This window comes from Gracilinanus agilis, chromosome 1 (genome assembly GCF_016433145.1).
Source record: "Gracilinanus agilis isolate LMUSP501 chromosome 1, AgileGrace, whole genome shotgun sequence".
NCBI lineage: Eukaryota > Metazoa > Chordata > Mammalia > Didelphimorphia > Didelphidae > Gracilinanus > Gracilinanus agilis.
In genome coordinates, this window is record NC_058130.1 from 588,336,282 (window position 1) to 588,350,427 (window position 14,146).

General features: G+C 35.3%; 1 protein-coding gene across 5 annotated transcripts; it reads right to left on the reverse strand.

Moving 5' to 3' along the window:
* Positions 1 to 487: 487 nt before the first annotated feature.
* TXNL4A (thioredoxin like 4A) lies at positions 488 to 13,646 on the reverse strand. 5 transcript variants are annotated; one of them, XM_044658109.1, is made up of 4 exons: positions 13,570 to 13,646; positions 12,350 to 12,523; positions 4,664 to 4,767; positions 488 to 910 (listed from the first exon to the last, which is right to left on the reverse strand). In XM_044658109.1, the coding sequence occupies exons 2-4, from the start codon at positions 12,500 to 12,502 to the stop codon at positions 739 to 741; spliced, it is 429 nt and encodes a 142-aa protein (XP_044514044.1). In that variant the 5' UTR covers positions 12,503 to 12,523; positions 13,570 to 13,646; the 3' UTR covers positions 488 to 738. The 5 variants fall into 5 exon arrangements, with proteins under 5 accessions (XP_044514044.1, XP_044514043.1, XP_044514045.1 ...); XM_044658108.1 differs by lacking the exon at positions 13,570 to 13,646 and adding an exon at positions 13,474 to 13,498; XM_044658110.1 differs by lacking the exon at positions 13,570 to 13,646 and adding an exon at positions 8,825 to 8,898 and having other exon boundaries at positions 12,350 to 12,437.
* Between the last annotated feature and the right edge of the window lie 500 nt (positions 13,647 to 14,146).

The following is a 14,146-nucleotide window of genomic DNA, read 5'->3' on the forward strand; positions in this document are numbered from 1 at the left end:
GGCCCTTTTTTTTTTTTTTTTAAAATAAACCCTTGCTTTCTGTTTTAGAATCAATACTGTGTATTAGTTCCACAACAGAAAGGTGGTAAAGGCTAGGTAACTGGGGTTAAGTGACTTGCCCAGGTCACATAGCTCAGAAGTGTTCCAGGCCAGATTTGAACCCAGGCCCTCCCATCTCTAGAAGCCCTTTAATTTTAATTGAACTTTTAAAAAATACATTTATATCGTAGGGTCTTATTTACAGTTAGATGAAAGGATGAACATTTCTTGTTTACTTTGGGGTTGGGTACTTTAAAAGCTTTGTATTATTATCAAATAACAAGAATAGAGCAATAACAAATTACAAAATATAAAGGTTGAAAGGTTAAATGAACTCTCCAGTCTTCTGAGGCAAATTTAGTCAAACTATGTTTTCACTAAAAGCAAAGAATCTTCAATCGCAAAGTTGTTCCAAAACCAAAAAATCACATTATCAGACTGTAATCACATTCTCATGTATTTTAATTATTTCAGCTGTGAATTGTTTAGTTATTTAACCATATAAAAATACACTGTAAATTTAAGGCTATACAGCCCTAATTCCAAAAAGATGTTCCAGCTCCTTATTTCATGTATCTTCCAAGCATTTTCCACAAAATATTTAAATAGGTAAAAAAAAAACAAACCTCCATACATAAAAAATACCCAAGAGCCTCTACATACTCTTAAAGAATTAGAGCTCTGATCTCCAAAATAACATCAGTATCTGTATTTGGTGGAATAGTCTTTTGGAGAGACCACGAGACCTCTACCTTTACGAGCACCTCTATATACTGTTTCTATTATGTCAATCATCTCTTGCTTGTCTTCCATTGCCCAGTTAATCTTGTTGTTGTTACCTGTACCCAAATCAATCATGATGTGCTTGTTCCTTCAAAGAGAAAGAAAAAGGGAGTCAACTCACATGTTGTTTTTTTTTTTTTTTTTTTTTTTTTTTTTAAACCCTTAACTTCTGTGTATTGACTTACAGGTGGAAAAGTGGTAAGGGTAGGCAATGGGGGTCAAGTGACTTGCCCAGGGTCACACAGCTGGGAAGTGTCTGAGGCCGGATTTGAAACTAGGACCTCCCGTCTCTAGGCCTGGCTCTCAATCCACTGAGCTACCCAGCTGCCCCTAACTCACATGGTTTTAAAGGAAAATGAATGTCAAATATTCCACACAGACACCTCATCAAAGTCATGTTTTGCTATTACTTTTTCAAGTCTCATTACAAACAGAGATTCTTCCCTGCAGAAAGGTGCAATATCACTATAATCTTAAATAAGATAGCATTATCTGCCATTTCTGTTTTTTTCTGCCTATCTACATTTCTGCCATTTCTGGTTTTTTCTGTCTATCTACAAACTAAAAACTTTCTCTAGACATCTATTGCTAAGCCTAGAGATGGGAAGTCCTGGGTTCAAATTTGACCTCAGATACTTACCAGCTTTGTGACCCCCAGCAATTACTTAACCAACTGATGGGCAAACTTTTTAAAGAGGGGGCCAAAAGAAAGGAAATGCTCATCTGTCAGTCTGTTTCTAAGGCAACTCTTTCAAAGTTTCATTGTATTGTATCCTACTCATTGTATTCGTCAGATTAGGAATAATGTCGCCTGGCCCACAGGCCTTAGTTTGCCCATCACTGACTTAACCACAATTGCCAACCCATTACCACTTTTCTGCCTTGGAACCAATACAAAGTATTGATTCTAAGATAAAAGGTAAGTGGTAAGGACTAAATATGAATCAATAATGTGATTAGGCACCCAAATAGTGTCCAAGACTAGGAAGGTGCTACTGTGTGTGTGTGTGTGTGTGTGTGTGAACACATATATATATAAAAAATCAAATTTGATGTATTATATTTCATTCTGGGCATATTTTAAGAACAATAATGATATGCTGAAGAACATTCAAAAGGATAAGCAAGACGGTGAAGAGTCATAAGAGAATGTCCAGCTAAATAAACAGATAATATATAATCTGGAAGACTCAGAAGAGACATGGTACTTGAAGAGCTGTTAAGTAGGAAAAGGATTAGATACTTCCTGTTAACCTGAGAGGGCTGAACTGAGAATTGGAAATAAAAGGTAAAATTACAAAAAGGTAAATTTAGCCTCCAACTACTATACCTAATAAGACTTGTGTCACACTAGCAAATATTGTCAATTCTACCTCTACAACATCTCTTGCATTTGTTCCCTTCTCTCTACTCAAATAAGTCATCATCCCAATTCAGACCCTGACCACTTCTAACTTGGTTATTTGCAGTAGCCTCCTAGTTGGTCTTGCTGCATACAGTTTCTTCCCTTTCCAATGAATACTCCACATAGCTGCCAAGGTAATTTTTCTTTAGTAGAATTTTGTCATCTCCTTCTCCCATACTCCATAAATGCTGGTAGCTCCCTAGAGCACTAAGGTCAATTATAAACTTCTCTGTTTGGCACTGTAAAAGTGAAATTTGGGAGATGTCATCTTTAAGTATATATATGTATTTTCTATGGACATTATCAAACTACATTTCCCATGGTCCAACGGGTTTCCGGTTCCGGTTCTTTGGGCGTGGGGACACCTATGTCTCCACGCAGGGAAGAGTTTATAATCTCCTGGGTTAGGGGGGAGTAGTCTCTTGGCCAGCAGACTGAGGAAGAGGTAATAATGACTGGGGCAGCAATTTTGAATTCTTACAAGCGCGTGGTCTAATGACTTTATCTATCAGCATGGCTTTAATTAAATTACTAATTTATTTTATTATATCAGCGCTTATTATTTTTTATCCTTATGGCACTTAGAACTTTTCATAACCTAACTACAAACTCTTTTCAACTTTATTATTCCCTTCCTTATGGTTTTGCCAACCTGATGTTCTTGCTGTGCTTCACACACAGCACTTCATCACTTGTGTCTATGCCAGGACACAGGCTTTCTTCATGCCTGGAATTCCCATCCTAGTTTCCTTTAAAACTCAGCTCAAAGTGCCACCCTCTACACATAACCTTTCCTAATACTGGCTCCTCACTTCTCAAAATATTACCTTCAATTTACTTTGTAGATCTATATTTTGCATCCAATACACACATTACACAATAATACACAATACACAATAAATATATACATACACACATTATCTTCCCTGTTAGAATGTAACCTCCTTGAGGGTGATGACTGTTTCATTTTGTCTCTGTATCATAGAGTAGATACTTGAACATAGCAGAAACTTAATATTTATTGACTGCCTAAAATAAAAGGTGGTAGAGACTTGAACCATTTTGACTTCACATTCAGTGTTTTTCCCACTAAACCAGCATCAGTGTTGTCACTGAATCCTGCTTCTCTCTCAAATCCAATCAGTAGCTAAATCTTTCCAGTCATACCTTTCTTGTATTTCTACCCATCATTTCTCCATTCCCATTACTATCATGCAGAAACTTCTGCTGCCTGATACTTCCAATAACTTCTGCCTCATCTTCTCTTCCTTATAACTAAGCTGCCATCCATAATACTGCTCTCACATAGGCCTATTAGATCATTCTCCTGCTCAGAAGTTTTCATTGTCAACTCCAAACTACTTGAGTTAGCATTCAAGTCTCCATGTTTCTAACCTGCCTTTCTAATTTTACCTCAACCTATACCCCTTTATGTGCCTTATGATTCCCCCAAACCAGTCTATGTAGTATTTGTTCACACACATTCCCTTCTCATAGCACTGGTTCTTACAGGATGTGCCAGAGAATACTAGTGTGCCACAAGTCTTATTAGATATACTAAGAAACTTCTGAGAAATTTCCCTGAGATTCTGACACTCCCTACTTCCCATTCCTGCAGTTGCTACCTGGTCTTCCTAAACTGACTTTGGGGGAAGGTCACAATAGTAGCTCTCTCCTTGTAGGAACAAAGCTACCTTCTTCCTGGTGAGTCCTAGAGAATAAAGATGATGAGGCAGAGAAGAATGGAAAAGAAAGGCAGAATGTCCCACCATTCCTAGTGGCAAAAAAAATTACGATATGAACACAAAGAGTTTGAGAACCACAGACTCATTCTCTTCCTTGAGTCTGGAATACCTATTTCCCAACTCTCTACTCATCCTTCAACACCCCTCCCAAATGTCACCTCCATATAGTCTTCTTTGACCATCCCTCCTATTAATTAACAAGCAGGAAAAACTGGGATGTTTTCTTTTCTGAATTAAACTAGTCACAGGAATTTTGAGAGGATAGAAGGAAATGGCAGATTAATATTATGTATGAATTATTAAACATAATGTACCCAGGAAATTAAATCAGGTTAATATTGTAGGCATTATTTTAAAGTCTTTGCATGTAACATATTCTCACCATACCTCCAAAAAATACACACAGAAAATAAACTTTCCTGAATACATTCATTACACTTAACCTGGTTTTCTCAGTAATCACATTTTATAAAAAGGTTATTGGAAAAAATTACTGTTTAACTGGCATGACTTCATTTCACTATTAACATAAAGAGATTCATTTTGTACTCTAAACTAATTCTACTTGGAATGTAAATCAACTCTTCCAAAATATGAAGTACCATTCCCAAAGGTGTCTTGAATATGTAAGCATCACTAGTTTTCTAGAATAAACAAAAGTTGAGTAATAATATTTTTTAAAATAACATACCTGAAGAAAAACATGACAGTACAGGGATCATACAGTTCATACATTTTATTGAAGTCTGGTACTTCTGTAATATCCACAAGATATATAACTGCAAAATTTTTTACCTAAAAGAAAAATGAAAAAAAAAAAAAAAAGAGGAATAATTCTAAAATCTTTTTTACTTTCTTCTCAAAAAGGTACGCTTTTAAAGAATTTAGTTACAATATGATTTGGTATTTTGCATAAAGGCATTTATTTATTTATAACTCTGCCAAGAACCATTTTCCCCATAATAGCTTTTAGAGAATAAAAAATACTGAAGACAATCACAAATTTTGACACCTAAATGTTAACATATGCTTCATACTTCCACTATCTAAGATACCTTAGGATATTTTAAGTTTCAAACAATAATCAAAATCTTTTATGAGGAAAAATGCAACAGGCATTTTATTCATTCTGACCTAGTGTAATTACTGTGAAAAAGGTGTTTTAATAAATAATTTCAATACATAGAATTAACTTTTCATTAAGAAGCTTTAAAGAAAACACTACTAAATAGAATCAGCTGGTTATTTTGCCTGACACCTTTGTCCCCCTGTCAACCTCAGGAGACAGGAGTCCTGGAAGACTTGGCATTGACCATGAACTTGATGACTTTCTCAGTCTTCTTGTTCTTAGACTTCCATTTTTTTTTTCAATTATTCTTATGTAAACACTTGCAATCAATCCTGATAAGCAGTACCCCCAAATAAAGGGAAAAGCTGATTTTCAAAAACATACTATTAAACAAGATCATTAAAAGACTGATAAGAAATGGACTGTAAATTTCTGATAGAACAGGATAAATACACCTATATAACTATACATATGTACATAAATATATATAAATTTAAAACTATATACAACTATGTATTTTTTCTTTCCACTCTGCTCATTGCTATACAAAGAGTAGGCACACAAATATGCAATCACTATGTCTTAGCCTAGAAAATAAGACACTACTCCTAATAAGGGCAGAGAGCCACCCCAAAAATGTAAAGGCAGCATGGTACAGTATAGTGTCAGATTTGGAATCAGAGGATACAAGTTTCAATAATAGCTCTGCTACTTGATGCTAGTGTGATCTTAGGCAAGTCACTAAATTCAAAGGGTCTAAATCCCTCATCTATAACATGACAGGTTTGGGTTAGATGGCCCCTGGGATGCCTTTCAGATCTAAATCTATAATCTTTATCCTTCTATTTTTAAAATAAATTTTTATTTTATTTTTTACATCATCAAAATTTCTCTTATCTTTCTCCTCCCCTCTCAGAGAGCCATCCCATAGAATATCCTTTTATTTTCATGTATGCTATCAACTACTCTATTTTCTCATATGCAAAGTAAATCTAAAGAAGAAAAATGTGTGAAAAATAAACATATGAACTTGTGTGTCAGAAAATCTGAAGACAGATGTGCTGACTTCATTTTAAATTAAATTCTGGGCAACAAGAAATAGAAAATAATAAGAATCAATAAAAAATTTTAAAACACTTCAAAGAAATGAAACTTTTCATTTATATATGTGTGTGTGTGTGTATATATATATATGTATTAGAATCTACTAAGTTCTCGACATTCAAAATCAGAGGAAACGATATATTTTAGTTATTTTATTGAAAATTCATTATGAATTAAGATGATTCCATAATGTTACTACTATTAAGATATTCATATACATATACAATTACATTTATTTATTTGTTTATTTCTTTTTAAACCCTGACCTTCTGTCTTAGAATTGATATTAAGTATCAGTTCAAGGCTGAAGAGCAGTGTAAGCTAGGCAACTGGGGTTAAGTGACTTGCTCAGGATCATAACATAGCTAGGAATTGTCTGAAGCCAAATTTAAACACAGGACCCCCATCTCCAGGCCTGGCATTCTAGCCAATATTCTTACTGTTGCTTCATTATTATTAATTTCAGCAATTTTATTACATCTACTATCCTTCAAAAATTTAACTGAGTTCAAAGTGTATTATACAATAAATTTGACTTCTTTCAATAACCTCTTTTTATGGACCTTACATACACCTATACAGCACCTCCACTGAAAACTAGAATGACTCCTGCACACCAGCTATACTTTAACCATGCCTGAAGATACAGTACTATGAATAGATATTCTCTGCTACTACTTCAAACATAAAAGAAACAGCAAATAGATGTGTCAAAATATTAATAAGGGAAATTTTATAAAAGGTTTGAGATAAAATGACAAGACTAGAATATAACAGAGTTCAAAATCAATTTCTGTCCCCTAAAGCAAAGAACTAAATCCAATGGAGAAAGGCAAAACATGGGAATATGGGAAAGATCAATATGTATTATATGAACCAAGGAACTTTTTACCTAAAGTCCAAGAATTCCCCAATATAAATCTAAGAAGGTCAAAATGTACGTTTTCATAAAAGTAACTGAATACCAATAATCACACATTTACTCTTCAAAATTAAATTTTACAGAATTTTTATTTAAAAAAATAATTTTCTTATCAGTAAAATTTTCAAACTCTAAATGTAAAGTTTAAAAAGTACGAGGCATTTTTACAAATTTCTATCCTTTTGTCATTCTTTAATACTCCATTAAGAAACACTCTGGGTGTCTCAGTGGCTAGAGAGCCAGCCTTAGAGATGAAAGGTCCTAGGTTCAAATCTAGCCTCTGACACTTCCTAGCTGTGTGACCCTGGGCAAGTCACTTAACCTCAAATGCCTAGCCCTTACCCTCTCTTCTGCCATGGAACCAACAGTTTGTATCAATGCTAAGATGGAAGGTAAAGGTTATTAAAAAAAAAAAAAAAAAGGAAAAGAAACACTCTGAAGGTATGTGGATACAGGTGTTCAAAAAAGCAAAAAAAAAAATCATCTATCACTTTCTATACTATACATTTTTAGGTAGTAACTTTGATATTTGTAGGGGATTAATTTGAAACTATCGCAAGAAAATCAAATAATGGTTTTATTTACCAGCAGGTAATTAGGCATCTTACTGTGATCTACTCTACCACAACAATTCATTTAGCCTTATGCAACTTTTTTTTACTTTTAGCACCAAGGCCTTACCTCTGTATATAGAAACTTTCAGTAATTTGAGCTAATGAGAATCTAATTTTCCATAAAGACTGTTTTTTAACGAGAAGCTATCATCTTTAAACAGGCAAACTCAATATCTTTTTTACAAAACACTTTTTTTTACTTAATATTTTTAGTATATGTGCTGCCAAAGCGAGCACTATACTTAATATTTTTAGGTGACTGCACAATTCCCACTGGAAAGAATAGTTTTCTTTCATTTTTCTTAAAAACCAAGGAGCTTTTTAAGCCCCCAAAATTCTATCTCTAACACAGTCCCAAGAAAATGCTATCAATCTGCTGTTCCAAATACTACATAGTCCAAAGCTAAAAACCTTAATCTGTATCTTCAAGTTTTACCACTTAAGTTTATTTTTGCATATATGGTCCACCCTGCAGCTACCAGAGTTTCAAAAAAAAAAAAATGTAAATAATATTTTTAGGCACGTTGGCTATAAAGAAACAGGTAATATGAAGTATATACTTTCACTTCATATAATCTGACATAAAGAGCTCTGGGCTTAAAATAAGGAGACTTGATTCTAGTGCCATCTCTGTTATCAACTAAATGTGTGATTTGGACAAGTTACAAGATGTGTGTTACTTCCTCTAAGATGCTTCTGAGTTTCCTTGTCTGCAAAATTCTTTGATGTCCTGTGTGAAGATGGGATTACACCTGGCACATCTCAAAGCAACATTAATTGAAATTCACTACTATTATTTGTAAGATGACTTCAAATATTATTGTGAGCCTCTATCATTCAAAATACAAAAATGTTTTGTGTATATAAAAGAAATATTTTAGTCTAAATTGCTCTTGAAACTGTTAAAATGACAACTTTATTTTTAATGTCCAAAAATATTATTGTACCATAACTGTGAATAGTAAACTCTAGACTTAATAAAGACTTAAGATAGTTTCCATCATTAAGTATACACCTCAAAATTGAATGAGAGTTAAATCAGCATGAGGTGTTGATTGGCAAAAGCAGTATGTTAACAAACTGTATTCTAGGAGAAGTACTGTATAATCAAGTCCCACCTGAACATTTGGAACTTTTACTCACTTTAAAACTGTCGTGATATCCAAACATGGCTCGTTAGCTAGATGAGGAAGGAGATCTCCCATTATCTGCCATTTCTGCAGAGGGAGATTTTTAAATAGAAAGTTATATTTTTCTTATTTTCCATGGAAACCTTAAATGTCAAGAATTGTTGTAATGCTCCCCCAAAACAAATTTCAGAATTATACATTTCTACTATGTCCTTAAATTGAAGGGGAGGGGTGGGGGAAGAATACAAAGCACAGAAAAAAAATCTTTGCACCTCAGGTTTGTATAGATATTAAAATAGATATGTCAATGTAAAACTAAATCCAAATTTTCACTGTTACTGAAATTATATAGAAATGTACATCAAAGCTCAAATTTTTTCTAAAAATGCTTTCATTACTAGTGATTTATGTTACATATAGTTATACAGAGTTTATCCTTTTATATAGTGATTTACATTATGGAAATAATTATTGAGTTAGAAAAAGAATATGGTTAATCTAACATGAAAACTTGCATTATGTTCCCTAACTAATTGCCACATTACAGTTTTGTTAAAATAGGAAGAAATGATAGATACTTCTATCATCAACCACTGCAGCCTTATTTTGACTAATGGTAGCGGGATTTAGATTTCTTTTGATGTTCCTGCTAAATGCTACCAGGAACAATATAAGATTCAAGAATACTTATACAAAATTATAATATTATCTGACATAAATTTGTCTTATGCTTAACATTACAGCTGTGAGTATTTATATTTAGCCTTGGGTGATAGAGGTAAGCAATTGGCAAAATGAGACTCAAGGGTCATAGCCTCCAGAACTATTCCTTGTCAGTGATGGTTCCCAGTTTGAAAAGGAAATAAGTTGTCCTTCTTTGCTTTCTCCAGAAATCTCCAAAGATTCCTTAGCTACTGAGGCGGGAAAGGGAGAATGTAAAATGGTTGAAGTCAGAAGACTCATATCATTTCTTTAGTTCTTATCTCTAGCCAACTGCCAAAAAATTTTTTTTTATTCTGTCCTATGATACAATGAAAAAGTCTATATTAGTGACTACCAGGAGTTTTGTTCGGTTTTTTTTTGATACCAAAATGTTGAGAGGGATGTTATTATTTTTTTAATGTTGCTGTTCAGGCACTCTTGACTCTTCATGACCCAGAGGCCCATAGGACACTAATACATAGGGTTTTCTTAGCAAAAATACTAGAGCGGTTTGCCATTTCCTTCTCCAGTGCATTAAGGCAAACTGAGGTTAAGTTACTTGCTTGGGGTAACAGAACTAGTGTATGAGGCTGAATTTGAACTCAGGTGTTCTTAAGTCCAGGCTCTTTGCTCAATCCAATGAGCCATCTAGCTGTCCCACTCTGTTGCTGTTGTTTTGGATTCTTCAAGACCCTTTTGGAGTTTTCTTGGCAAAGATACTAGAATGGTTTGCCTTTTCCTTTTCCAACTCATTTTACAGAGTGAAGAACTAAGGTAAAAAGGATTAAGTGACTTGCCCAGGGTCACATAGCTATTAAGTGCCTGGGGCCAGATTTGAACTCATGAAGATGAGTCTTCCTGACTTCAGGCCCAGCACTCTATCCACTGTATCAGTTAAGAGTGTATATCTGTTTCTGTTGGTATCTATTAACACAATGGAATGCTTAAAAAAAACTAAAAACATGTTTATAAAAATGAGCCATGTTATTTGGTAATTTAAAAGTTTTTATAGCTTTCATTAACCTTTAATTGCATTTCAAATTACTTTAGTTTAGAGAATTTCATTTCAATTTATCATCATCATCATAACATCTGGGGAAAAAAAAAACTATCTGACTTCTCAACGCTAAATGATTATTCCTACCACATGCTCCAGAAAAAGTTTACCAACCAATGACATAGTGGTATGTCATTACTATTGTTGTTGTCAACAAACAAGATCCCTGAAATATATTATAGGTACCTTCCACATTGCAACGGTTTCAATATATTGAGGGTTGGCATAAAGTAAATGGAAATTTAGGGGATGTTTTGAGGAAGCTGAAGACAAGACACAAAGGCCAGCAGACAACAGAGAAAAACTTTAGAAACTCAGAAATGCTTAAAATATATGTAAATATATAAAATATATGTAAAATTATACATATAGTATTATAAAATATCAATATTTTTATCTTTTAATACCATAAATACACAATTTCTTTTACTATAAACACTTCATAACAGAAAAAAGAAAAAATTTCAATTTCTTCTCTGTTATGAAGAAAAGGCCAAAAAATTTTATTCAGTTTTTCCAGAAGTCAGGGCTCCTGGCCCCTAACCCCTGCAATGTGGAAGGGATCCCTGAACTCTGGCTTAGACAAATGTCTAAACTGAACAATTCTAAGGTTTTCTTTCCAAATGTCAATGGAATTTGCCTCAAAGATATCAATTAGTTCATGCATATATATACCAAAGAGTTCTATGAGTAAGAAAGAAGAGTATCAAAGATAACAATTTCAAGATTACAGTATGCTCTATGTGGGTACATGTTACATGTATAGCTCAGAAAGTCTTAAACTACAGGTATTGAAAATAAAACTTAAACATACCTAAAGTGAGTATCAAGGATGGTGGAAGAGAATTGTTTTCTCTAAAAATAAGACATAAAACTCCTGGAATATCCTCTCAAATAGACCTGCCATTTAGGCTACTGTTTTCCTCCATTTTGGAGAGTAAACTTAATTTTAGTTGTTGGTCACAAAATAGGCTATTGCTGAAGGTAGCAAATAACAGGCAATAAGATCCTGAAATCAAGAGAGACTGAACTAACAATACTCACTGATTATCCACTTGAGCCACAAATGTATTTACTATGTTTATCATCACTCTGGTCTGTTTCAATCTTTTTTTTTTTTTAAACCTTTACCTTCTGTCTTAGAATCAACAGGATTCCAAGGCAGAAGAGTGGTAAAGGGTAGGCAATTGGGTTAAGTGATTTGGCCAGGGTCACACAACTAGAAGTGCTAAGGCTGGATTTGAACCCAGGATCCTTCCAACTGCAGGCCTGGCTCTCTATCCATTGAGCCATCTAGCTGCCCCCTTGGTCTGCTTTAATCTTGAATGAAGTTATATACAACTAAAAAGATGGAGTAAGTTAATTTAGAAAAATACCTGATGTAGTAAGTTAATTTAGAAAAATACCTGATGTATCCCATTTATGTATTGGTAGACTAAAAAGCAAATCAATTCATGAGTTCCAATATGAGGTGTAGCTTTAAATTCTAGATCATATACTTTTCCCAATAAAAGACTTCAATTATAAGTAGCAGCAGTATGAAAGAATGGAAATTAGGAGGTCTGGGTTCAAGTCCTGCCTCCATTCCCATACTGAACATTTACAATCACTTTACCTCTCTGGGTCTCCATTTTTTTCATCTGTAATATGAAGATAATACTTGTTCTGCCTATTTCATGGGCTGTTAGGAGGATCAAAGGAGAAAAAGGACATCAAAGTGCTTTTTAAATAAACAAGAGGGATTATAGTATTAAAAACTGTTAGTCAAATAATGTTTACCTTCTCTGCAATACTATATAGAACTTCATCCATTTTCATACAGGTGGGATCCCAATCATGTCCAAATCTAATAACAACAACTCGGTCCTCTTCTGAAAGAATAGCTTGATCCACCTGCCAACCATTGTGCAAATGTGGAAGCATGTACGACATCTTGAACAGTTAGCCTGGGTCCTACAGAAGAGAATCCACTTATTTAAAAATAATGTTCTTTCTTACTGATCATCCCATCCTTGCTAGTTAAGAAATAATCTTAAAATAGTAACGACTGTTGATACTTCAACTCACACTAGTGAAAATTGGAATACTCCCTTATTCTGCTCCTCCACAAAAACCTCCCAAACCAGACATCAAATATACCTATAATGCTACTGCTACAAAATTACACTCTTACAAATGCTAAATAACTTCCCACTCCCCCTACTTCTATGGCTTTTATGTACCTCTAGACCATCTATGTGTTGGTAGACTAAAAACAAATCAAATAAAAATTCTTTGTTTTAATATGAGATGCTGGCTTTTAAACCTAGATCATATATGTTTCTTGTTTCCTTAGTTTAGGGGGGGAAAGTAGAAATGTTCAAGAACTTAATTAATGATCTCAAATATAAGTAATAACTGCAAGAATGGAAAAAGTAGTAGAGAATTAGGAGATCCAGATTCAAGTCTTGTCCTATCTATACTGTTGAGTGAGCCTTATACATGTCACTTACTTCTCCGTAGTTTTTTGCATCAAAAGCGAGCACTAAATGCCTCAATAACCATGTCCCCAGCTCGGGTCTTTGACTAACTTGGGGGGGGGGGTGAAGGGGGTTTTTCATTCATTCACACTGAGTGTGAATGTGAGAGGGGTTGGGAGGTGGAGCAACTAATGCAGTTTTTCTCAAATTGATACCCCTGCTAAGGAGAGCAGTCCCTGTGCACCCTGGGCACTAAAGATAGGGGGTCCAGCCACGTCCGTACCCGCCCTCCCCAGGTTTCCCCCCCGTTAGCCTCCAGCTACCAGCTCCCAAAGCCACGCGAGATATACAGGGGCCGGCAGCGGGCCACAAGCTCCCTTTCCGGCCCTCCAACTGAGGCAGCGCCGGCCGCATTTCCCTAATTACAGCTAAAGAGACTGTTACCGAAGCCGAGTCTCGGGGAAAATGGCGAAAAGGGCAGAAAAAGGAGCTCAAAGTCGCAACGGGTCAAGACCCTCAGGAAAGGGAACACGCACAAACCTGCCAGCAGAGAGGGAAAAACCAGATGCAGGTACTACCAGTGGAACCGCTGGCACGCCGTCCACCCCTGACGTCAGCGTGTGTGCGTTAGGGCGTATGTGCGGGCGCGCCTCCGTCTCAGCCAGGGAGAACGCGCTCCCTACCGGGGGCGCGCGCGGACAGTCAAAAGCCCGGAACTGATCCCTTCCAGAACTTCAATCTCCAGCTTTATCTGAGCTAGTACGGTTAAGTCCCTTCCTTTCCGTCTACACGTTGAAAGAGCACCAACTAGGTGTTAGTAGCTGAGAAATAGAATGACGGATAAACTCTCTAGGAACCTACATTTTACTAATGTATTAAGCTTTGCAAAGCACTTTTTGTCCCCTTAACAATCATGTTAGCCTACTCATGCAACAAGTGCCTACTGGGTTGCCCAATGCCAAGCACGGGAAAACAAAGAAACAAAAAAATTCACCCTCCCTCAGGGAACTCAAATTGTAAAGGGAAAGACAACATAACTACATATTGTACAAATTATATGCAAGGTAAATGGAAACCCTATCTCAGAAGGAAGGCAATAGCAGCTAGCAGGAGAGGT

What these genes read in the sequence shown, in the direction of transcription:
- TXNL4A (XM_044658109.1), bottom strand. Translation starts at nt 12,502, where the DNA reads ATGTCGTACATGCTTCCACATTTGCACAATGGTTGGCAGGTGGATCAA. An exon ending in TATATAGTATTGCAGAGAAG is followed by an intron (nt 4,768 to 12,349) that starts GTAAACATTATT and finishes TTTTTCTTTTAG; the next exon opens with GTAAAAAATTTTGCAGTTAT. An exon ending in ACTGTCATGTTTTTCTTCAG is followed by an intron (nt 911 to 4,663) that starts GTATGTTATTTT and finishes TTCTCTTTGAAG; the next exon opens with GAACAAGCACATCATGATTG.